General features: G+C 39.6%; 1 protein-coding gene across 1 annotated transcript; it reads right to left on the minus strand.

Moving 5' to 3' along the window:
* Window positions 1–26,257, minus strand: LOC145991599 (uncharacterized). The gene is made up of 2 exons (XM_083127661.1): window positions 25,853–26,257; window positions 1–1,455 (listed from the first exon to the last, which is right to left on the minus strand). Exons 1-2 carry the CDS (start codon window positions 25,923–25,925, stop codon window positions 974–976), a joined length of 555 nt encoding a protein of 184 aa, XP_082983787.1. The 5' UTR covers window positions 25,926–26,257; the 3' UTR covers window positions 1–973.
* Between the last annotated feature and the right edge of the window lie 405 nt (window positions 26,258–26,662).

Genomic DNA, 26,662 nt, shown 5'->3' on the forward strand with positions numbered 1-26,662 from the left:
AAGTATTAAACAAAAAAACTTTATTTACATGTAGCATGATTTTTCCACGTGGTTTCAAAATTAATGTTACTCTAGCTTGTAACAATGTAGACAATTGTATACAGGAAAGTTGTTTCTGTTAGTTCATAATAAGACCCAAAAATTTGAGTATCAATTCAAAAATATTAACATTGGAGAGAGAAAAATGTACAGAAAATATGTAGTTTTTAATCTGTTAAAGAGTGTTAATTGTAGATGATCCAATTGATTCACAAACCTAATAGAGTTTCTCGTAAAAATATTTATGCAATACATAGGCTACTCAAGAGCAGTGATCAGAACACTACATTTTAAAAGTAGCTTTGCTACAGCTACTCTTCCAAAAATGTAGCTTTGCTACAGTTACAACTACATTTACTGAAAAGTAGCTCGCTACACTACTCCTTTTTGCTCCTCTCTACTTTGCACTACTTTTTTTATTAAAAAATATGGATATTCAAGAGAAGCCCCTAGCAGTTATACTTCGTTATTGTCGATTTTTTTTTACACTGTTGCCGCATATAAAATTTACCTCAAAACTCCGAGAAGAAATGTAGCTGTAGCGAAATTTTTGCTACAACTACAGGAATTTTGTAGCTTCGCTACAGCTACAGCTACAAGTAGCACGCTTCCTCCGACCACTGCTCAAGAGTGAGATAGGTTAATGCACAGAATTTGTTACTTCACAAATTATCCTGTTTCATAGTTCACAAATTATCCTGTTTCACATACAGCAGATTTATATTCTGGAATCATAATCCCAAACATTTGCAAAATTAAGAAAGAAACAGCTACATTCATTATTGTCAAAGTGGCAAGTCTTAAATAACTTAAGCGAATTGTCATTAATCATAAGCGTAGACTACAACACCACCATCCAGCCAGCTGGTACGGTTTAATGATTTACATACTGAGATACACCATACATTATTTTATTCCAAGAATGCATGCATGATTAACTTTCAGTCTCAATGTTTTCCTCTGTTGTCGACATGTCTTGAATTGTTGTTGTTTCTGGATTTGTTGGAGTTGCAGTATCATCATTCACCTGAGCTTCGTTCTCTGTCTGAGTCATTATTGCATCATCATCACGTGAGTTTGCTGGTGTGGAATCATCATCATTAATTCCTACCTCTTTCTCATCCTTAAGTTCACTCTCTGTTGTGTAAGATTGATCAACGACAGTCGTAACTTCTGCTATCCGACTTCCATCTGGGAGGTTAACGTCAAACTGACCTTCCTCTAATTTGTTAGCTATTTCATTTCCTAACTCTAGCAAGTTGAGCACCTGTTCATCTTCTTTTATACGGAGTTCGTGTGGGATGACTGCATACGAACCAACTTCGCTCACTGGAAATGTAAACATAATGGATCGTCTAGGCAATTCAATTGGCGGAGGGTTGTATCCACGGGTCAAAATGTCATCTAATTGTGAACCTGAAAAGTAACAAAAATATCAGAATTATTACATGCACAAAACCACACCCAGAGCTGTGGTGGTTTAGTCAGTAGGGTGTCTGACTGCCACATGGGAGACCCAGGTTCGATTCCTGGGGCAGGTGATCTATGGTCGGAATTTTTCCAGCCTTGTACCCGCATGAAGTGGTTCTGGGGCTCATCCAGCCTCAAATCAATGGGTACCCAGGGGTGGGGTAGCATGGTGCTGATCACGTCACCTCCAAAATGGCCGAGATTGAGAATGTGTGTGGCCTCAATGTGCTATATGCACAATGAACTTTACCTTACCTTGCAAAATAACATTTTTGTACCACTCAGAAATATAATTGAGACAAAGGCTAAGGTTCCATCTCAGTGGCACAGCAAAATGAGTAGTTGGCTCATGGATTCTTTGCCTATCCTTTGGCTGACAATCATTCAAACTCTGCCATCAGGCAGTGCCTAACTTTGTTAGTGTTGTTCAACATCAAGGAATAACGATAAATGCAGTGAAGCTTTATGGCTAGAATTATTGGAAGAAAATCTTTCTACTAAGCCCTCTGTCACTTATGTTGACTTCAGTTTGTACACATAAAAATAGAGAATTTGTGTAAAATTTTCGTAGTCTAATTGTAGGATGTATAAAGCTAAAAGAGGTAATTTTTTGAATGGCTATTTTAAATTCTGCGGTTGGTAGAGCATCTGGCTACCACGTGGAAGTCCTGGGTTCGAATCCAAGGGCAGGTGATGTGGACCACCAGATTTTTACCTTTGGGGGTAAAAGGCAGCTGGCTGTGATGCTGATCATATCATTTAAGCTATGACCGAGATCAAGAATATGTGGAGCTCAACCTCCACATCACCCCATATGCCTTCATAGCATAACACCATTAAGCCTTGTGTGCATGATATGAAAAACTAAATATGCTGACCAAGGCAGTAATTTATTTTATTATAAAACATAAACTAAACGTAATGTTTCAACCTTCTAGCAAGGTCTTCTTCAGACTCTGCACCAAGTACAAATGTAACAAGGTACAAAAACAGGACGATATATATATATATACACAAACATTACTCCCCTCCAGACTATTAGAAGTTATTCTGGAACATTCTAGCAGGTGGCATTCCCTTGTCAACTGTACTTTCACCAAAAAGGCTAAACATATTTACTTCCATATAGAATGTGGTTGGACTCTTTTATCTCACGCTCTTTTTCCTTCATTCTTCTTCCTTCTTGTCTCCTGTCCTTTACACTCTAACAACTTCCATTCTTTGTTTAACTTCAGTCCCCCATTCCAGTTCATTGTGTCTTCTTCACCTTTTTTCTTTATTTCCTTGGCTTCCTTCCATTTTCTCACTAGTATTCTTTTCTCCCTGCTTAGCCTCATCCAACTCTATGTCATGTCCTGTTTCTCTCGTGTGTTTAAATATCTCATTTCTCTATCTTAAGTCGTACATAATCCCTATGTTGTTTCAACCTGTCTTTCAGCCTCTTTTTCGTTTCTCCTATGTACACATCTGGAGGGGAGTAATGTTTGTGTATATATATATATCGTCTTGTTTTTGTACCTTGTTACATTTGTACTTGGTGCAGAGTCTGAAGAAGACCTTGCTAGAAGGTTGAAACGTTACGTTTAGTTTATGTTTTATAATAAAATAAATTACTGCATTGGTCAGCATATTTAGTTTTTCACTTCATAGCATGTGTGCATATGCACAGGGGTACCTTTTACATTTTAAATATGAATTGCAAGAAACTTAAACAGCCTATTGAGGACCCAAGCCTACCTACCGACTGCCAACCTTACTCCCACCTGATCCTACTCACTCACCCGAGGTGCGAGATCATTCAGTCAGTGACGGTGTGACGTGTGGTCAGCACGATGAACCCCCAGTTGTCGTCGTAGGTTTTCATGACCAGGTTATGCTACTCATTCGTAGCTTCCCAATTTCCTCACCATGGTGGGTGCTCACTGGTCCCATACACAGGCCGAAATCTGAAGAGAAAAGTTGTTACGCTTCCTCGAGGAGACTCGAACCTGCGTGCATCCTATAACCGGAGCCCAAAGCATGACACCTTATACCGCACAGCCATGGTGCGGGACTGCAAGAAACTTATCTGTCCGAAATAAATGGGTGTTGAAAATTGAAAATGTACGTTTGTTTCAAAACAAAGAAATTACTAATAAATATGTTACAAATTGCGATAACAGTACAATTCAAAATATAGTAGAACTAATGGTGGATTAGCATCCAAGGGGCATGGATCTCTTTTTTTAAAAAAGGTCAAATGCACAAATAGGTGTATGGGAGTGAGTACTAACAAAAGAAAGACATTCTTAAGAAAATCCTGCTATCCCAGTGGAACATTTGGAAATATTTTTGTGTGAGGAAAGTAATTTTGAAGTTTTTATATTAATGTTTTCTTCCTGTAATTATAAATATTAATAAAGTATATTTTCTTCTCTTTAAAAGTGCTTCTTTACACTTTAAACTATGAATGGATGGCATCAGTAGCAGCGATTGGGTGTCAAAACTGGATGGGGGAGGGGCACAGTAAATATTTAGAAGAAATTGTGTGCTTCTGAGAATTTAATAGTGGATATTCAGCCAGTGAGTGAGTCTGGTGGCCACTCGCATCATAAGGAAATTGGGGGGTTACGAATGAGTAGCGTAATCCAGTCATGGAAACCTACAAGGACGACTTGGGGTTCATTACACTGACCACACGTCGCTCCATAACTGGTTGGATGATCTGCTGAGGCATGTGAAAATGAGGTCAACAGTCGGTAGATATGCCCTGGCCCTCAAGGGCTGCTGCGCCATGGGTTGTTGTTATTATTATTAATCATTTGGGTTAACAAATATAGATATGCATACATGATTGTGTGTATGCTTTTATTCTGACAGTAACACAGTTTTGTTCATAGATGATAAATAAAATGTTTAATGCAATATATGTATATAAATATGTAGAAACAAATAATCATCTATGAATATACCACAACACATTATTTTGAGTAGCTCTTACGATTACATCATTTGTGTCACCTCAGCAAACTGCGTTACGAAGACTACCAGAACTTGTTTCTCCAGTAATCGAGCACACTTTGACAAATGTATGGCATCATAAGATTTCAAGGAACAATGCATTATGCAAAGTTGTTTGTTTTGATGCCTTGCACCCACTTAATTTTTGATTTGCCCACCCCCGTGGCGGAGTGCTTAGCACACCATGCTGTGTCCCGGGTTCGAATCCCAGCCTGGGCATGGATGTTTGTGAGTGTCCATTCATCATATCATCACTCATCCCCATCTTCACAAATTAGCCAAAAGTGGCACAAAAGCGAAGTAAAATAAAGCAAATCAATAAACAATTAATTTTTGATTTCATATATGTATCTAAGCTATCACAGCAGTTACAATCTTAAAATTTGTACCTAACAAACCTGAAACATTATTTTTGTTGTAACATATATTCTTGTAACGAATGCTGAAAACGTACTTTTGCTCCACCGATGCGGTGGGGCAAAAGTTTGCATGTAGGAAGGAATTAAAAATGATATTAGACTGGAAAATCGGTGTATAATTTGTACTGAAATTATTTGTAATAGTAACTAAAATTAAGTAGAAATGTACATAGAATATTATATTCTATGATTTCAGACACTTGGCCTCATGGTTTCAACATTCTTTGATCCACTGTGAACTTTTACCTACCGCACACTCTTACCCCGCTCAACTTTATATGCTGTGGAAGTGTTCGAGTAATACAGCAACACCCTGTACAGTACTTATCTTCTAGATTCTAGCCCCCGGTTTTCACTTAGGGACTAGGAAATTAAATTGATTACCTTTTCTGGGTGCCCATCTGTATTTACGAATGTAACATGCTTTGGCTGTTATGCATTTCCAGCTTGGGAGGGAGGCACAACTCCTGAAAGCACCAATCCCAGCTGCGGTGCTAGGATCAATCATCAAGGGGTGCGGAAATAAATTTAGGGGGTGCGATGCTGAAAATAAGGAAAACCATGAAACACGCATGCAGTGGCGAAGCGTAGATTTCCTAGCAGGGTAGGCACAAAAGTGCGATAATTTCCATTAGTTGCTTGAATATGTAAAAAGAACGGGAGGGGGGGCTATGTCATGGAGAGTGGTTCAATGTCTCACCAGGCCGCTTCTTTACTTGGCAGTGGCGTGACGTTTTCAAAAGTGTTTTTACCGGCCATCAGTGCGATAATTATGTCTTAGACGTTCTCCTCCCGCCCACCAGATGTCATCGATCTAGATTTTGTTCATTTCGTTTTTGTTTTTTATTTGTTTGTATTTTTTCAACCCCTGATTTATGCACACACCTCCAGAAAGAACTACCAATCATGGGACATCGCGAAAATCCAACGAATAGTGCTCGAGCCCTGTTGTCAATTCTTCATCACTTTTTTTCTAAATTTATTTTGCAATTGAGGTGAAAAGGGCTAGAACCCCCCCCCCCCCCCCATAATTTTCGGGTCAGTCTGACGTTTGTGCCGTGAGCAGACGACAGAATTCCGCACTTTCAGCGACTGTCAGTTTGGTACGTTCTACTGCTGCCAACTTAGTTTTTTTTAGCAAGACTTTCTCGCACCGAGGAAAACACCATTGTTATCTGTTGGCTAACTAAAGGAATGGTTGTAGTTAATTCCAGTCTTGGCTTTCTAGATAAATGAATTTCTGATACCTGTATGTGCAAGTAAACATAATTTAAATTTTGAATATTTTCGTCTCATTTGTTCTGCTCTATGCTAATCGTGACGATGAGAATGTATGGAGAATGAATTAAAGATGATCAGGAAACATTGACATGACCACAATTAGGTCACCTGGCTTCGTAACGTGTTAGGATGACCAACACGGGGCTTTCAAGAAAAAAACATAAGTAAAGGTGACCTCTCTCATTCAGTGTGTATACTTCGCATCCTAGTTTGTTCTACCCCTTGTGTTAGTAGACACCTTTACGTGATAATAGAACATAGGATCCTTGTTTGGGACCCGGCAACACGACAGTTTACTATGTAACATATAAACAGGTTATAATAAATGTAGTTGCTTGAGAGAATAGAATCCCAATTTTTAGGCGCAATTTAGCTCTTTTCTGCCAATCCAATGTGACAGCACTGGTACAGCGCCTTGAATAACGTAGTGTGGAAAACGACCCAAGAAACTGGTTCCCCGAGACGATGACAAGTAGATGGCAGTGCGATCGACCCAGGTGCTAATTTTGTTATGAAAATAATGCGGCTTAGTTAGTTTTTGGAATATATTGTGTAGATTTGTTTCTCTAGAAAGGCGGTAAGTGAATTGATGGAAACAGTTATATTTGTGGAGTGATTTGCAGTCACGAAATGGCATTAATTTGGAAAGAAAAGTAAAATAAAATTAATAAATAAATAGCATGCGTAACACAAGAAGAAACATCGCAATGTGATTCCGGACGTCAGGTCTTGGACTGCGTATTAGAGTTTATTTTTCTATGTTATTAGAATATAAATAGTATCCTGAGAGATATTTCATACCGAGGCGACAAACCACAAATGTCGCTTGAAAGCGAGCAGTCGGAAATCAATGCAGCCTTTCGAACCGTAGGGACAAAAGCTCTGACTGCACCGTTTCCTCAAGGAGATTTTACACCAAAGCGACACGCGACAAACGATACGAGGATTTCACACCAAAGCGACACGGGTCATTCGGTCCAAGGCAACTTTCATACCGAAGCGACACATGTTGCTTGGAAAGGAGCCAATCAAGAGCAACATTTCACATCGTAGCGGCATGACGGAAAGCACAGGCCAGCGTTCGGTTGGTGAAATCCTCAAGCGACAAGTGTCGCGTGCCGCCTGTCGCTTTGGTGCGCAATCTCACTAAAGCAAGACACTCATTGCATCGCGTATGCGCGAACAACAAACCACGGCAACATGTTGCAAGCTATTGAGGGAATGGGCCAGTTTGAGCGACGCAGAAGCGACAAAGCGACACGTGTGGCTTATCGTGTCGCCTAGATCTGTTGTTGTAATGCGCGGTTTATCGTGTCGCCTATCTGTTGTTCGCAAGCATGTTACGGGCTGCTAATTTAATAAATGACTAATGGCCGTGTGCACGAACGAAGATCAAATTTTAAACTCGGATCGGGAAAGGATCACTGGAAAATTCCATTGCACGAAGACGGTTCAACACTTGATCGCGATCTACGAACATCAAAACGAGTTTATCTTCTGAACGGCCATTCGCCACCGTTTTGGTGGCCGATCCTGGTTCACGATACTGACGCTTCGACCGCAGGCAGTTGTTTTTGAATATAAAAAGAGCGGAAAGTGATATCGAGGGCGTGCAAACGCTAGAGATGTTGGATGTACAATGCTGATAATTCGAGAGTTGTGTAAAGTAAACTAAAAACTGCCAAAATAATAATAATAATTTGTGGTTCTGTGGTGCAAAGTCGAAATGTTTCTAAATACTGTACTTTCTATCCCAGAACACAAAACATGTGCAAGTGCAAGGTAAATTAGAACAGACCAATGTTACGATATTGCTACATGGTGTTGCTACACGACATGACAATATAAATATATAAGAATTAAGAAATGAAAAATTCAAATACTTACCACAATACAGTAATAATAATAATAAAATATCTTTATTGAGCGGGCGAGTTTCAGCGTACGCTGTTCTCTCGCGAATGCATTTCGTAAGGCATTGAAGTCCCGTAGAAGAAGGTTCCATGCTTTCTCCTTATTGTTTTGTCTTATGCCGTCAGTTCTTTTATAAGATTATTATTTCTTTACACCCTACTACATCCTTGTACTCGTCGACAAGGTTGATCAGTACATTTCTCAAATTCAGATAAGTTTGCGGCCCGAATTACTTTCTTCTCCTACATGTTGATACTTTAACACATCACACTGTTCGGTGGGATTCTTGATTGTCATTTGTTTTAGCCAACCAATCAGGTATAGCCTTACAAATTAATCTCGGATCATTTGAACGGAATCTCTTGAACGTCGTTTTTCGTTGGTGCAATGCAAATCTTTAAACCAAGTTCATTTAGAGTGGATCAAAATTGATCCCGCTCATCTGAACTTCGAAATAATCGGCGTTGGTGCACTCGGCCATAATTAACTCAACTAACTCAACTGAGCTGAGCTTAGCAACGCAACAACCAAGAATCTTTCGCCTCACCTGCTGGGCGAATTAAACACTACATGAAATATAATACGGTCAGGATAAGTGCCTAACAGTCGGAGTTACCGAGAATAAACCTAGGAGGATTTGATTTTAAATACCTGAAATGACGTTACATAAGACTACGGTGTTTCTGAATATACACATATATTAAAGCACAGATAAATACACATTACATCTTGCCCTCTTTCACTCGATCTCACATTCATTCTCTCATTCTATGGCATATTGCGACAATATGACAAATACAAAGGTTAGATTAATTACTACCTTGACCATACTCTTGCTATGTCTTGGCTACATTGCCTATTACAATTTATCTTTTAGGATTTTAAGTATAAAGTGAATAATTGTTGCTTGTGCGAACCCCTTCTATCTTTTCTGAAGGTATAAATATATTCAATGAATTATTGTTTGCTGTTAACATAAACTCTCATCTTTAACATTTGATTACTCCGCCGGAAAACAGATGTCTAGGGTTGCCATAGCACTGATTTAAGTTATGCAATGATCTGATTCACGCAGATTCGCGGTAGATAGTCGTCATCCTTCTCACACACGCACATGGTTGGATCTTACCTTAGCTGCATTCCCTCTGACCTGGGTTGGGCGGAAGTGGTCCTACAGTTCTGGAAGACATCTGCACTCCAGTGTTGCACTTCGCGGTTATCCTGGTTGGCGAAAGTGGATCGGTCGGCGGCTCCATCTGGCCTCATCGGATCCTGGCTTCACTCGTTCACTGTCGACTCCATACGACAACTTGCGCAATAATAGGTCAGTTCTTCGCGGTCACTCGTAAGTACAGATTCGTGACTTGGGCGGTGAGACGAACATACGCGATGAGCCATTCGCGGTTTCACATGAATATCAAATGTTATTAACTTTCACTACTTTGGACGTTGTTTCGGACGATTGACACAGGTGGACGTGTCTGGCGTTATTCTCACATAACCACACGTATGTGCACGGATGCGTTGACGGCGAGGGGGAGAAGGATCCCCTGGTTCTACTTTGCTCTACTCCATGGCTCTGAAACACTCACTCGAGGAAAACAAATCCAGACCACGAGTCTGCTTGCAACTCGCAGCTCGGTCGTGCGTAGCTCACACTCTGGTGGCGATTCTAGGCAAAACTGTGCAAAACTGTTCCAAATCATCCCTTTTATTCCAGATTTGAACGTAGTGACGCTGTACCCTCTATGATCAGGTGCTTGTTTATTGTTTCTGGTGCTTTGACCGTTGTCCTCCTATCCTGGCCAATGCTCACTCAGGTCCTTAACCCCTGGCAGCAGCCCCTCGCGCAGAGATTAGGCTAACTCTTCCTCTTTTGTATTCAGTCACGAAAAGCAGGAACAACTCGGTAGGGTAGCGCCTCCCTTTCAATTCGGCGATGAATCTTTAATAAATCATAACTCCCGTATTTCTGTTCTGATTAGGCTCAAATCTTGGAATCAGTACTTTCATGATGTGGTCTTCCGCTGGTTGAAATCTCATCCAATTCGGTCCATTGGTTTAGAAGTTGCATTTTTCTTGATATTCCCATAAGAATGCATGTAAATCCGAATTCGGGCGAAAAACGGTGTTTGAGCAAGCTAGTGCTGGCTAAGGCAGTTCGCTAGACACCTGTATTCGCGACGGATTTTAATATTACCAATTGCAATTAATTCCTACTAACGGGCAATTAGATTAATTACTTGTCACTCAATATTTGTCCGTTATAAGCAACGCTTGCTAATAGACTGAAGGCACCATGTCGCTTGTCACTTAGTTGGGAACTCCCCCTGTAGCTCGTCGCTTCGGTCTCAGCACCCTTCCTTTAAGGAGCTTTCCAACCGAAGTAACAAGTAGCACGCGAATACGCCATATGAACGTGTCGTTTGCTGTTTGGACCCTCATGTGCAATGAATGCTATTTTACAGTCTGGAAGTGTGTGTCACTAGTGTGACAGTGTGAACATCCCGTGTCGCTTGTCCCATTGGTTTGAAAGTTGCCTTACACTCATGTCGATGCCACTAAGAAAGTTTTGTGGGGTTTCCCTTGTCGTTTCATGCAATCATCATTATTATCATCGCCGCGATTAGTTTAAAGCGGAAGAAAAGAGACAGTAAATATCCAAAATACAAATGCTTCAGTGTGTATATCTTTAAAAGAAATGATGATGATGATAATAATAATGAACCTAATTCATACACAAAAATTTAGTTGCCAAGAACATTCCACGCGTATTTTTTCTCCCGTATTATTAACGAAAGTATGTCGATAACAGGACGTGGTCGACTGTCTAGAATGTTCGTTAATATCTTCGCGACCACTGTACCAAATATCATAGCAATTATCACATTCATAGAAATGCTTCATGTAAAAGAATCAGACGTTGCAGCGAAAACTCCATTTACTTCCATTATAAGCAGTCGAACACCAAGCACCGGGGTCAACACCAGCGCCTCTAGCGGATCATTTTCGAGTGGAACCAACCAGAGAGCGCAGAAGCATGCCGTTTTCCACACTACGTTATTCTAGGCGCTGTAGCACTGGCCTGTTCCGCCAGACCTGAAACAGACATGGCCCGCGCAATAACCCCATAACACAACACTCTTTGTCCTAAACCCCAAAAAAAATTCTTCCCTTGCATTGTACTCTAATTCCCCGCCCTCTTCTCTTGTTATCCCTTCAGGGTAAACGAAACTGCCTACCTCTTCGCTTGTGTCGGCTGCATAAAAAAAATATCTGCTTGTAATATCTATTCGACGACAGTGTTAACGCATTAAATAACGTTTCAACAACTTTTAATATATATTTTTTAATATTTTGCTGTCACTTGCCACTGCTACTTGCCAAGGAAAATATACTCGTAGTTGAAAACATTTTAGAAATGATTGTTATAAGAAGGCAACATAAAAGACCAAAAGTGGGTCCTACCTTACCAATGATTACATCTTCACTCAATTAAGAACTTGATTGTTCTTGCATTTCAGTTCGGCACTTCTGTCATAAATCTGATCGCTGCACAAGACACGAATCACAAACAAAGCTCTACCGCCACGAACGAACCTCGCTCCCTTGTAGCGTCCTGAGCAGGAGGCAAGTTTTCACAAAGAGGGAACGAGCGAGGGAATCCCCGTTCACGATAAAAATAAATTATTCTATTTCCAGTGAAAGTAAAACTACTTTGTAAATATAAGGCGTAGCTAGCATTTTAATTTACATAATTTGGTATGAAGACTTACTTTACACATATAAGTTCTTTAGACTTTCTGTTTACGCTACGGTGTTGGGTGAATCGACAAGACCATCAGCACTCTGACCAGAAAACGAAGTCAGAACGACAGTACTCCGTAATTTTCAATTTCACTTACACTTGTCGATGAAAGGAAGGAAAACCTAAGTTTCGTACAAAATATGGAGAATGTACAATGAAATAGAAATATCTCTGCACGAACACAGGCTAATGTTTACAAAAAATGCCGGTACACCACAAATTTCCAACCCTGGCGGAAATGCAGTGTTGCTGATACAGTATGTAACATTCTTATTTGTACACACGGATTTTCAAAGAAAATGCTTTAATATCTGAAAGGAAATACACTCTTTTGAAATTGTTTCTTTACAATTCACTAACTAATATCATTAGGAACATAAAATCTTACCCAAATTCTGTATAACCAATGACAATAATAAATTAAATGAAACTGAAAAAGAAACATGCCATTTTTTGTACAACTTTTCTATTCGTACACTTAATAATATATAAAAAAAAGTATATTCAGAGCAAATTGACTGACAGTTGTAATATTTTGATGCGTATTCTTTGGCTATAATTACTGCTTGACACCTGTTCTTCATAGAATTAACCAGTTTCCGACATGTTTCAGAGCTTATTTTATTCCACTCGGCTTGCACAACAGTTTTCAACTTTTGTTTGTACTTGACGCGTGCTTTATGGACTCGCCTCTTCAAAATTTCCCATAAATGCTCAATGGGATTTAAGTCTGGACTTTGAGCTGGTGTTTGTAGTAGTTTGGGCACATTCCATATTAGCCAATTCATGTTAACTCGCGCCTTATGCTTACTGTCATTGGCTTGGAATTTGTAGATAGGCGGCATGTCTATATTTTGGGCACTCTGCTTTACATTGTTCTTCAATATGTCCAAATAGACATATGCATCCATGATACCATCAATAAACTAGATGGTACCAACACCTTTGGACGACATACAGCCCCAAATCATTAATGACCCACCACCGTGTTTAACTGTTGGAACTGTGTTAATGTGATCATTGTCTTTATTTGATTTTCTCCAGACCCTATTCATCCCATCTGGTCCGTATATCTTAATCTTGGACTCGTCTGACCATATGACACTATCCCAAAATTCCTGGTCCTTGTGGGTGTGCTCTTTCGCGAATGAAAGTCTATTCCTGCGATTCACCTTATTTACATACCGCCTCTTTCGTGGTATTCTGCCATGATATCCATGCTTCCACAAGGCACGTCGGACAGTTTGATCGGACATCATCTTGCCAGCAACATTTTCTACTACTTTGGCGTAGTGGTAGCGTCATTTTCTTGTAATCAAGGTGTCCCGGGTTCGACACCCGGTGGAGGCACAAGTGGTTCGGATCCCACTTTAAACTGTAGGTCCAGTCCCGACTAGCCTTACTGTGCATAAAGTGGACTTAAAACACCAACTCAAACCAAACCAAACCAAACATTTTCTACTAACGGTCGTAACTGAGGAACACTTAGTCGGGGGTTTTCTCTTACTCTTTTTAAAATAAAGCGTTCATCACGTTTATTCAACCGTCAACTGTGGAGTGTGATTTATTGACTGTTGTCCAATTTTTCTTAACGAATAACCTCTAAGGGCCAAATTTATAATAACATCCTTCAGATCGGAACTAAGTTCCTTCACCTTGCCCATTTCGAACACGCTGATAGATAGACGATAGGCCTACAACCAGGTACGTATCCAGAAATTCTTTTCGGGGGGGGCTAAACATATTATTTTTTACAGGGGTATAGATACAACCTCGCAAGGTTTAAGGTCGATGGTGGCGATTCAGCTCCAAAACGGTGGGGGGGGGGGGGCAAGAAAAGTTTACTTTCTCTTGGTAGACAAAGGTTAGCATTAAAAAGCCATAGTGCGGGGCCAAAAATGGAGAGCAACTGTCTCCTAAATCTGCCACTGTTTAAGCTTTTTTTTCCCCTTCCAGAACGTGATATCGAGACATTTTTTATCACTCGACTCCTCTGTTGCAGTGTACGAACGTTGTGTTTGTGCCGAAACCATCTCAGTATGTATGTGTGTCCGTTTCACGAAGCTATTATGCAATGGACGATCCATTCGAATGTGTTCTCCCAGGTTTGGATATGATCCTTTATGGTGTTGTCGCCTACCTTCGAAACGTAACCTTAACAAAAATCCTAATTTTCCAAACTTGTGACTTGGATCTTCAAGATTTAGGAAGAATTCAGACCGAAGGCACACACACGTCGTTTGCAATGAGTGACCCAATCAACAGAAACTTTTCACACCGTAGCTGCACGACAGGCTGCACAAGCCTGTGTTCGATTTGTGAAATCCTCAAGCGACACGTATAGCTTGTAGCTTCGGTGTGAAACCTGGTGGGTCAATCTCATTGTCACCTTGAAACGGCAGCTTGTGTTGACCACAGAAGAAAAATATCTTGTCAACCGGTGGGAATGTTTTATTCTATCTCCTTTTTCTGTGCTTGTTAATTAAACAGGCAACACCTTACGATTGGGCATACACAAGAGATGTGTTATGCAGAAATTTTAGCGGAAAATGCAGGCTCCACCAGGCATACTGTGCCATTGCTCTACAGCGACAGCAAAAGATCAAGCGAAGCCAAGGGTGACTCGGTAGCTCACTTGGTATAACAAAGAATGGCACGGTATATGCCAGAGACCCTAGTTTTGGAGTCATGGTCGAGCTTGCTTTTTCCGCTAAAATTTCCATATATGCAACAACTTCTTGCTTTCTCTTCTCGACATTCATAAAATTTTCGGCCTTCATGGCTGCCCCTTTGTGGTAGTTAGTGATTGAGTGTTTTTGGTCCGGTCACTAATAAATCATCATTCAAAACTTAGATTTTCAGTCGGTCTGTGCAGCTTAATTCTTTTTTTTTTCTTTTTTAAAAAATGATGCTCCAGTGCCCATTACTGCTGAAATATTTACTTTAGAGACCTTCGATCTCTTCGGCCCATGAGCCGAAACTAGCATTACTACACTGTCGGCAATGTCTTCAGCTTTGGACCCGAACTTGTACTAGTGGTAGACTTCAGCACTTTCCAGGAAAATGTGTCACTAGTCCTCTTCCCCCCTCTCCCCACCCGAATCTCTACATCTATAAAACTGTCAATGGACACTGACTGATCACTAATCGACTGTCACACTTACTCCTGAAGTCTTATTGAATTATTTTGTTGTACAGACCAACTGTGAAATTGAATCCGCGTATTTATATCCATATTATATTCTGGAATGTTCCGCTCATAAAATGTTTTTTTTTTTAATACTGCCAGTAGTTCGACTCCACCTTCTATTCAAGAACGTTCTCTCTCGAGCTTTTCAGAGAAATGCAACGAATGGCGCTACCTTCAACAGTGCTTTGTTGTGCATCTTCCAAATGCTGACAAATCTTTAAATAATGCTCAAGTTCTTTGCGACAACACCGAAAGAGCAAGAAAAGTTTACATATAATATTATCAATAACAGGGTTATCCCTCAGGGTTCTACAACATTCTGCGCCTTTGCTGGATAATTATATCTTTCCTTAAATTATAATCACAATATTTTTTCACACACACACAAGCCAAAAACCTCATTTTACCTGGTGTAAATCGAAAAATTTCGGAGGGGGCTCGAGTCCCCTGAGCCCCCCCCCTCTGGATACGTGCCTGCCTACAACAATACCTACGCCAGCATTCCACTTGACGGGGAGCGCGCCTGCATGTTCAAACTTGTTACGAAGTTGCAAACTGCACGAAATCGCCCGAATAACGGTGGCGCTGAATGCAAGGAAGATTGAAACTCTTGCCTGTACGAATAACAATGTTGCATGAAACAGCGTGTTTTTCTCTTTTCACAAAAATTATATGCTCTGTTTATACACTTTGAACATAAATTGTTATTGACATTTGTTGGTGAAACCTTCATTAACATTAATTTCCAGGTACATACGAAAATTATTATATTTACTAGTAGATATGACATTTTTCCCTCGGAAATTCTATGTGTACGAATAACAATGTTACATACTGTATTCTGTTCGTCCTAGTGGGCAACACCGCGAGGCCGGCCTCAGGAGCACGTTATAGTCATACGTACAGTACTCGTAAGATTAGGCTTTCCGCATATGTGACCGTACGACGGAATGTAAAGAGAAGAGGCATCAGCAAATGTGCCTCACTCCGTGGAAAGTTCATATACTGGACAGGGTTAGAATTTTTTTGTAATTATCATAAATGAAAATTCCAAACTTTTCCATTGCATTACATGTATTTTGACGAAATAAGTAAATACACCTTTAAAAGAGTAATGGTGTGGGTAGGCCCGGCCTCATAGGACGCTTCGCCACTGCACGCATGCCATCTTTCTGGGGAGCAAGGTGCCAAAACGGGGATGGGGGGGGGTGGCAAGGACAATTTACTTTCCCTTAGTAGATAAGGTTTAGCATAGTGCAGGGGCAAAAATAGCAAAAAGCAGAGGCAACTGCACCCCTAATCGCCGGCAGTGATTATCAAGAATTACTGACTGAAATTAAATTGTATGTGTGAAACATAATAACTTTAGATTGACATTCATTTTCCAGGCAGTCTGTGCACTCCTTGCTTTCCTCCTGGACTTATACATGATGATATGTATTAAGTCGTGCACTCCATGACAGTGGTCGTACAGTGTAAACATTCAGATACACGTTGCAGTCTTATTAAACTATGTAGTGAAATAAAAAAATGAAATTATCCTTGTCTTTAAAAACACAATTTTTGAACCTTTTCAATGTAAGCAATGGAGGTACCAAATACATAGTACTTACATTGTATATTCCGACTGCCATTTCAGAACAAAATGCGAAGTGCACAGCAACTTCGTCTTCGTTAAAATCCCTTTTGCCGCACTATCGCCAACAACGAACTGTAAAATTTCTTCGTGAACATTGGGCCTCTTTCTAACGGGTTTTGAAAAAAAAATCTGAAATGGTACGTTTACTAGACATGTTACGTGGAACAAATACGCAGAACGTATTAACAAGAAAACTACCCTTCTCGTTACAACGCCCGTCGCTTTAAATGAAGGGCTCTGGTGAAATATATGGTAAGTGACATTTTGTTGATTACCGAGTTCATTAAGAAAAAAAGATTGGTTAAAATGTCATAGCCGGGAAATGGATTTCTTCAAATTTACGGAAGAAAGTACTTACGGAATTGAATTTCTGTGTAATTTCGGAAGGTCGTAGAAGTGTTTTCTCGCATTTTTCCAATATATTTGGACGCTAAATCATGTATTTTTCTATAATAATGTCCGTCCGATGCACGAAAGCTGTTGCTTGCATTTCCATCCATGTACTTGAACTGGATGTTGCGAGCATCTGATGACGTAATCCCCGGTAAGTGTTTCCAAACACACAGTTTTTTCACTATATTGCCAAACCTAAAGCAACCTAACCTAACCTTACCGTGATGGTGCGTGGGGCTATTTGTGGATGGTTATACGATCCAGAATGGTTTTTGGGGCTATTCGTGGATGGTCATACTATCCCGAATTGTTTTCGGGGCTATGCGGGAATTTTTCTGTTAAGAAGATTGAAACACAACGCTAGTCAAGATTTGCCCGCCATTTTGCGTGTTCAGGAAGCGAGAAAAGAACGAACAATAATTACTCGATATGTCGACAATAGATACTAATTTCGTTAAAATTGGAGGGGAAAAGGAACAGACACACATACACACACACACTATATATATATATCAGTGGCGTATGCTGGGTTTAAAACCTGGGCTATTTCTTTTTATCATAATGTTCAAATGGGAGGCTCTTTTTCGTTCAATTTCTTGGATTTTAAGGTAATGTGGCATTGCGATTAAAATACATACATTACAATTTACTGATAATTATAAAAATATCACTGTTTCATTAACATAAAAACAATAAGGAAAACATTTCAAATATTTCATGGTTATTTATAAAATATAGAGGCCTATATTGTGAAATATTTATGTAGGCCTACGTGCGAGAATAAAATATACGCGTATAATAAACTTCTTACCTTGAATATTTAATTTGGACAGGAACTCCATTCTCCTCTTGGCAACCTCTGTGATAAAATGGTTATTAGCACAGCGCATTACGACGCCAGAGGTCCCGGCCTCAAATCCAGGCATGGACATGGGTATTCTTTGTGAATGACCCTTCATGAATTTCATCGTATCGTCACTCGTTCTCATCGTCGCGATTAGCTAAAGTGGCAGAAGAGCAACGCAAAATAACAAATCAAATTCATTCTTCTCTTCTTTGCGATGCCAGAGGCCTGCATATCTTCACGATTTGAAGTTTATCCTCATGCAAGAGCAGAGTAAATTGTTTCGGCATTAGTTCGTTAATTATGTCATTCATTTTCGTTCACTACACGACGCAGCACAGATCATTCAAAACATACGACGTAATTCAATCACTCAATACACGTAAGAAAATCCACGCAGTAAGAAACCTAATGTTCTTAAACTTCCTTCAACGGGATTTCCACTTGCAAAATGCCCTTTGGCATATCCGGCCAGTCTGTCTACCCCAGCCAGTCATAAACAAAGCAGCAGAGGGGCAAGGAATGTAGAGGCAGAGGGGTTGAAAACATCGTAAAACGTGGTTGGGTGAAGGTCAGCGGCCTGTGAGTACTGCATGTGTTCGATGGGTCAGTGTTGTTTTGGCCTAGAGGACAAATTCCCTTTCACATGCCAGCCACTCTTTTCCCGTTCCTGTAATAGTAGTTTAGTTTCAAAATTTCCCTTACCTGGGAAAATCCCATGCTAGTTAGCGCATTGGCATCGCTGTAACGTTTTACCGCCGTTGTAAAACGAAGAGTTCCCTGTCTAAGAAGCCACTACAAATACGTCACCGACCGCCTCCAGGCGCTGGTCGGGGAAGAATTTAACCGCTGAAGCCTGGTGGTAGTTTTAAAGGAAAGGAGTCCATCCCCATGTATAGAGCGAGCATAAGGAAAACAAACCTTGGACGAAAAATCCCCGCGCAGCCTTTTCTTCCGCTCAGCTCGGGCCATAAGGAAGCATGGTCCACTCTCCCCTTCCTCTCCTCGCGGGAGTACGGTGCACAGGAGTCGCGGGTTTTATACTATCATTTTTTCCCGCGGTCGTTGTTTGAGAGTGAAGCATCAGTCACATTTGATAGTCGATTATTTTCTGTATTTAATCTGGGCTTCGGCGATAGCCTAGGTAGCCTAGAATATACGCGCCTGATATATATATATATAATGTCATTAAATATGTGTCAATTATTAAATAATCAAATTATAAAATATACAATATATTATATCGACTCTTTCATTCAAAACGTAATTTCAAATTGAAGATTTTGATGCCATACTACTGATGCTATGAACAATGATTTGCGTACGACAGGAGGCACAAAAATTAAGAAGATAATAGTTTCCTGTATAAAATTCACATAACTGCTATTACGTGTTTTATTAGTATACTTATATATTATTATATTCGTGGTTGCTAACGAAAGGCGATGAGAAATGGAGAAGAAATAAGTCAGTCTAATTTCTGTGTTCGGGGATTTGAGGCTCTGTCTAGTCCGTTCTTTTTGTATGTTATCGATATTATTCCAGTCAATTATATTCGAATCCCAAACTAATTGCTTATGTTCGTTGTTAAAACAAAAACTCCCCCCCCGGAAGAATTGGGGGGGGGGATTTCAGGACAAGATCGTTGGTGGGGGAATTCCCCCCGGGATTTCGCACCCTGATGTGGAGTGAAACTTGTTCCCCAAATTGAGCAAAAAGGAAAGTAAGATTCACATGGTAACAACCTGAATGCAGATTCCATCAAGCTGGATGCAAGAGAACCGGTTTTCAGCAACGGGGATGCCACAGCTGAAAGTTGCAGTTGAATACATCTTCACAGGCTTTGCTTATTCTGTACACACTTGCTGCGAGCAGGAAATCCATTTGTAATCATGATGGATGGCCATTCTCAAACCACTTTTTTTTTTTTTTTTAGCCTTTTCACCTTAACGTAAAATTACACAATAATTAATTAGACACAGTTAATCCCTCGTCCATTTTACTCTTGCGTTTCTAAACCATGAACGTTCAGTTGTTCAGTAGATTTTTCAAAAGTTTGACTAATTTTGAAGAACCTCGTAGATATCCTAAATCCTGATAAATCATGCGTTTCAAGAACATATTTAGAGTACAAACTGCACTGGCGTAGCAGCACGAGGAACCGACAAGCTTGAAGCTACATCTCAATTCACATAAGCTAACAAAGTTAAAAAGAAGAAACTTGAATGATGGAAAAGCAGTTTCAAACTTATTGCTTCAGTAATTTATTTTTGCCCTTGATGTACTGAAATACTTGCACATGTTAAAGGCAACCTATCTGTCTTTAAAAATAAATTGTGCTCCCGTGTTTTAAAAAAAAGAAAAACATATAGAAGATTGTAAACTAAGAGCTAATGAGGAGAGTTTCTCAAAGAACATTTTTGCAATTTAACTACTGTTACTATTTTTTTTAACTCTCATGATTAGCATTCATATTTAGATGAGAGTTTAACCTTTTCAACCCCTGGCACCTCCTTTGTCCATAAAATAACGAGTTAGCTTTATATTCAATAGTTTCGACGTTGCTACAATTTTTGTTGCTTTACATCTGACCACATGTCATTATTTCGATAATTTAATAAGGATCAAAATATTGATCGAACAATTGTGAAACTCAACATTATATTCGTTACGTTATTCGTTTCTTTGAGGTTTTTTATATTGTTTTCTTGCACATAACTGCCGCATTATTACGATAGTTTATCAGGTTTTTTCGTGTACTGTGATGCGATTCTGCTTCTGCTTTTCAAAGCTAGTATATGCGAGGGACTGTCAAATGAAATGTTTTTTTTTATGAAATAGATTTCTGCATGTAAAGTTGCACAAGTTTTCTGCATTTTAGCATAGACCAATTGCTGATCCACATACATTTTCAAGTTTGAGTTCGTGTCTGTATGTCTCAAGAAGAATAAGTCTTTGGGGTATACATGCAGTGTGCAATCACAGCCATCGCGAAGGCCTTTCGACACAGCGTGCGGACTGAGGCCATTGTCGAACTTCATCCTCTATTTGTAAACTTGCTGGCGTGGTAAGCATGCATAGACACATTGAATTTCATTTGCCGTAGAATGTCTACATGTTATAGGCTTCCAGAGGGCAAAAAATCACTGCTCTTCGCTGGTGCATGTGTATACAGGAGGCGCCATGTTTAAAATGACAAAAAGGATGTGAAGCTAATTTGATCAGTGTTGCAGATTTGAGGTCGTTTTGTAAATAACAGTCGATACTTCAAGTAAATTTGAGGTCGTTACAGTCTGTCCTGCAACTTTTGTCGAACTTTTAAGACTCTCCCTCGTAAGTGTAGAAAGATAGAAGTATAGAAAAACTGACTTTAAGGTGGTTTAGAGCCGGCTCAATGGTCTATTTTCGGTCTCGCCATCCAGCTTCCGGGTTCGAGTCCCGGACCAGGAATGGGTGTTATTTGTGAGTGTCCCTTCATCAGTTTCATCTAATTATTGGCCATCATCATCGTCGCGATTTGCCAAAGCGAAGGAAAAGTAACGTTAAATAACAAAAATACAAATATCATAAAGTTACAAAGTGATACTCTCCGGTTTTGTATTTAACGCCGCTTTTTTACTTCTTTGCGTGAATCTTGACGACGAAGGTGAATGGCGATAGAAGATTGAATTAGATGAGATGAAAAAATTCTGTTTGTTACTTTACGTCGACTTTTATACCTATCTAAGACAGTGGCGTACGCAAGAGGGGGTTTAACCTTCCCCTTGAGCTTTTAAAATAATATGAAAAATGCTGCGGAGAAAATTCAAAATGGCCAATTTATCACAGTCGAAGATCTGCGACAATACTACTACTACTACTAATAATAATAATAATATCCCCATGCAGCATGGAGAAAAGCACAGTATTCCAAATCAGAGTAAATGCCTTGAAAATAAACACGAATTCTTGAAAGTAAAATATGAGGGCACCTATGATTTAAAAGAGAAAAAAGTTATTTTGTATCTCAGCTGCATCAATGTTCAATGAACATGTATTTTTTTTTTTTGTGTGTGTGTGTGTGTGTGTGTGTGTGTGTGTGTGTGTGTAAAGGAAGTTCTTGGTTAGTTGTGATCGGGTAATAAATAGACAAGAGCTAGGCGGATAAGAATACACAGCCACCAGTCCACCTTCCCATTGTTTACACCGGCACGTTTGAATTTCTCAATTCAAACGACAATAACATTAACTATTGTAAAATGTTTTGTTGGTAAGAACAGCGAGATAATCCAGATATGAATTATCGGGGACATTTATGCAGGGACAAGGGCTGAAAAATTCCAACCAATTCCAGGAATTGAACCCTGATCTCCCGCGTGGTTGTCAGACACCCTGCCAACCAGACCACCGCAGCTCCTTGGATGAGTTCCATACTTCGATTATTTCAATTTATTTTAATATATTTTCTTGTTTGTATGGATTTTCTTCACACTTAAAATGTCTCACCTAGTTGACTACACAATTATTTCGTAACAAAGAAACAAGAAAATGCTCCTAGAATTTGTCAAAATCGAATAACTAGAAAGTAATTTCGTTCTATTGCTTTCATATATACTATATTTATGTAGGTAGATCTCTACAGCTTCAGTTTTCATCTTAACTGGCCTTTTATAGGAGCTTTTCATTAAATAAATATTTATTTTTCTCAATTGCTAATTTCGAATAAATAAAGGTTAAGAAAAACGAAAAAGAGGTCAAGAAAAATCCAATGGCTGTCTTGTTTTGGTAGACAATCTGTTTGGCGACAGTTTTCTTCCCCTTTTAACTAATCGCGACGACGAGGATGAATGATGAGATGAAATTGATGAAGGACACTTACAAATATCAGCCATTATGAGGCCGGGACTCGAACACAATAACTTCGGTGGCAAGATCGAAAATCGTCTACGTAGCGCACGTGGCTATTTAATAGACGAGACCCAAGTTCAATGGTGACATCGACTATCCTTGCCCTTCCCGGGCGCGAATTTTCTTTTTCCAGTCAACTTGTGAATGCGGTTTCATTTCTTGCTCTCTAATTGGCTGTTGGAAAGTTACGGTGCTGTGGTTGTGAGAATGTCTTATTTCCTATTTTTAGCTCAAATTTGATGCTTTCTAATCTAATCTAACCTTACCTAACCTAAACTAACCTACAGCGCAAACAAGATATTCTCACAATCACAGCACCGTAACTTTCCAACAGCCAATCAGAGAGCAAGAAATGAAACCGCATTCACAAGTTGACTGGAAAAAGAAAATGCTTCCCGAGCATCCATGGACGTGTTCTAGAACATTTTCGCTTTATGTATATCAATGTAAATTTACATTATACTTTCAGTTCCTGCCCGTTACCACCTTGCAATCAATAGTTCCTAATTCGATTTTAGTACCAAGTACAGTGTGTCCAAAAAGTCACGCAGCGGAGACTTTGAACATACGTAATCTTTGTACAAATAGCGATAGACATACGAATCTTATATTGGGCATTTCCTTTGTCCATGTGGATATTTTCTTAATATTAATGAAGAAAATCATGCTCTACATGAACGTTCAGTGTGCGGGAAAAGTTACTAAGGTGTAAAATATGTTTTATACAAAGTAAATTGCAAAGATTTTCGATGTGTATCTATGGTCTCTGTGGGTATTTATCGAACTGATATAAGAACGAAAAAATTTTACTCATTTTATGCATTAAAGGCGATTTATGGGGTTATATATGACATATTTAAAAAAAATGTGTTGTTTCGAAATTACGAGGTGTATTGGCAACATTGAACGTTTCAGAGTGCAGTACAGGGTCAACGAAGATAGTAATAAGTTGTGTTTTATACAGCGTATATTGATACCCTTGTATGTCGAATTGTATCTTGTGCAAATATGCTGTATAAAGAAACAAACAGCCGGAGTAGTAATTGAGGCGAGTGTGCCCAACATCTGGCTACGTTATTCAATCAATTCCCAGATGAGAAAAATTCAAATCTTTTTCTTCCACGCACGTAATTTCATTTCAGCCCTCGTATAATATAATTATAACTTCAAACCAAAAGCGTGGTTTTGAGGGGGTAACGCAATTCTCGGGTAATATATTCCTGGCCCCACCGGAAAAGTACCTTCCTTGTCCCTCTCTGGGAGAAATTTTACGGACGTTTATGTTCGTTTCGACACTACGAACCCTTGAAAAAAAGGGAATTTACCCTTAATATATATGGAACCGTGCAGCACATGTTCACCAATTGACTGGTTTTGTAATAATTACAAAATATGTGACACATCTTGCAGATATCAACTTGGCATGTTTATGTATTTTTTTCAATATTATACCAAAGTCTCGAATGAGATCGAGGTCTCGGATACTAAGTCTTGGTCTCGTCTCGCTTTAGCTGGCCTCAGTGGCGGAGTGGTTAGCAACGACGCCGGGGGTCCCGGCCTGTCAGGCACGCACGTACCTAGAAATACATTTCATATGGGTGGGTTCGACCAAGTGTCTCAATAATAATAATAACAACAACATAACTATGATAATTATATTAAATTAAATTAAAATAATATTAATGAAATGTGTAAATTAATTAATATTGAATTGTTATTATTACGTGAATGGGTAAAAGGATGGTAATAGAATATATACCGGGCGGTTCAAAAGTCCCTGAACGGTCACATATCGTGAGAAATACACATCGAATCGGAAAACTAAAAAATACGTGTTTAATAAGTGAAAGAAAGCTATTCAATGATATCACACTTGATTCCCCACCCCCGCAACTGTGACATTTTAAATGGAAACCCACATTTTATATTGTAGAATCTGAAAGAGGACTTCATTCCGAGTCCAACAAGCTATCAACCATCCTCCTGGCTCAATTAGGAACGGAGATATGGCGGTTTAAAATTTTCCCATATGTGGAAGGGGGTCTACCATATATTCTGTTGAAAGGTCTTGACGTGCAGATTCCGAATCTGGAATCGCTTTCAGTCTAAATCAATTAGAACAGAAGTTCTCTTTCCGATTCTACAATACAAAATGGGATTTCCATTTAAAATTTCACAGTTGCCCCCCGCCCCACCCCCAGGGGTTGGGGGTGGGGAATCAAGTGTGATATAATTGAATTGCTTTCCTTCACTTATTAAACACGTATTTTTTCGTTTTTCGATTCGATGTGTATTTCTTACGATATGTGACTGTTCCGGGACTTTTGGACCACCCGGTATAAAATAGCACATCACGTATTCATTATCTATCTAGCTCGCGTGTAGTTAGATCACCTAATTAGTATAAAAACAACTGTCCTGGCAAGGAAATTAATGGCAAATATATAAAGATTTGAATATTTATTGAATAACAAAAAAGGATTAGATCCAATTGACGAAAAGTAAAGTTCCTGATTAATATGTTATGCATATTATCATAAGTACCAGTAGAGTGCCTAAGTCTTTAGAACTGTCCTTCAAAGCCGTATGATCCCAGTTTCTTGCCTTCCAATAAGTTCGGCGAAAACAAATAACCATCGATTATGTAATAAATGTTGCCGGCCCCCATGGCGGAGTGGTTAGCATATCGCGCTACGACGTCAGGGGTCTCGGGTTCGAATCCTGGCCTGGACATGGATGTTTGTGAGTGTCCATTCATCAATTACATCATATCATCACTCATCCCCATCTTCGCCAAAAAGTGGAAGAAGAGCGAAGTAAAATAAACCAAAGCAATCAATGGTCTCGCTTTACAGATGCCTGTCTCGTTCTCGGTCTGGCCTTGTTCTCGTTTCGATTTCTCGGTCTCGTTACCATCGCTACGCAAATAATTGTTAGTTCTCGAAAGTAAATGACTTTTCGGACTTACCAAAAGAATCCCATAAAGGATGAGATAATCCAGACGCAACCAACAGCAATATCTGACAGACAGACAACATCATCTTCACTTCAGAATGAAGACTTTACTCGAAGCCAGCCTTCCTTTCGATTAGAGCAAGAGCAACGTGCAATCAAGTCCTGATAGATACAGAGAATGCAAAAACCTTTTTGCGAAACACCGCCCGTACTCTTCCTAAAGCTCTGGTTGCCACCGACTGACTGAGATCCAGTCCTGCTGCCCAGGAGTTCGCTGTTTTGTACTTAAATTGCCAATGAACTTCCCTCACATGCTGTCATGACACACACACACACACGCAGAAGCATCTACAAGGTAGCATTCTGAAATCCCTGCACGCAATATTATGCTCGTGTAGCCTGTTGAGGCAGTTCGGTGTGAGTCTTTCTAGGGTCAACAGCCTCCATTATACCGGAAAAATTATCACAGAGATCCACAAGGTAGATAAAACAGCTGAATGTTCCCGAGCGCATTCATTTTAATGGCACCCTGTAAAATCGTGTGATTTATAACATTCCCCTAACTGTCTGCCACAGACTATCAAGTCTATTTCTTTTTCTTCTTCCGAACCAGTTTATTTTTCCCAACCTTTTTTTTGTCCAATGAGAAAGAGGGAAATTGAATTTGCTGACCAGTCTTCCTGAGTAGCTATCATGTAATCTTTGTAGCTGCTATATAATTATAAATTACGTGAGATTATTGCAAGATTGGGAAATTGTTGGTGTTCGTAAATTGAAAATTTAGAAAGCATTAACACATTGTATGCACATAACGAAGCAATGG

The sequence above is a fragment of the Lepisma saccharinum genome, chromosome 8 (genome assembly GCF_977018435.1).
Source record: "Lepisma saccharinum chromosome 8, izLepSacc3.1, whole genome shotgun sequence".
NCBI lineage: Eukaryota > Metazoa > Arthropoda > Insecta > Zygentoma > Lepismatidae > Lepisma > Lepisma saccharinum.

What these genes read in the sequence shown, in the direction of transcription:
- LOC145991599 (XM_083127661.1), bottom strand. Translation starts at nt 25,925, where the DNA reads ATGATGTTGTCTGTCTGTCAGATATTGCTGTTGGTTGCGTCTGGATTA. An exon ending in TCCTTTATGGGATTCTTTTG is followed by an intron (nt 1,456 to 25,852) that starts GTAAGTCCGAAA and finishes GTTACTTTTCAG; the next exon opens with GTTCACAATTAGATGACATT.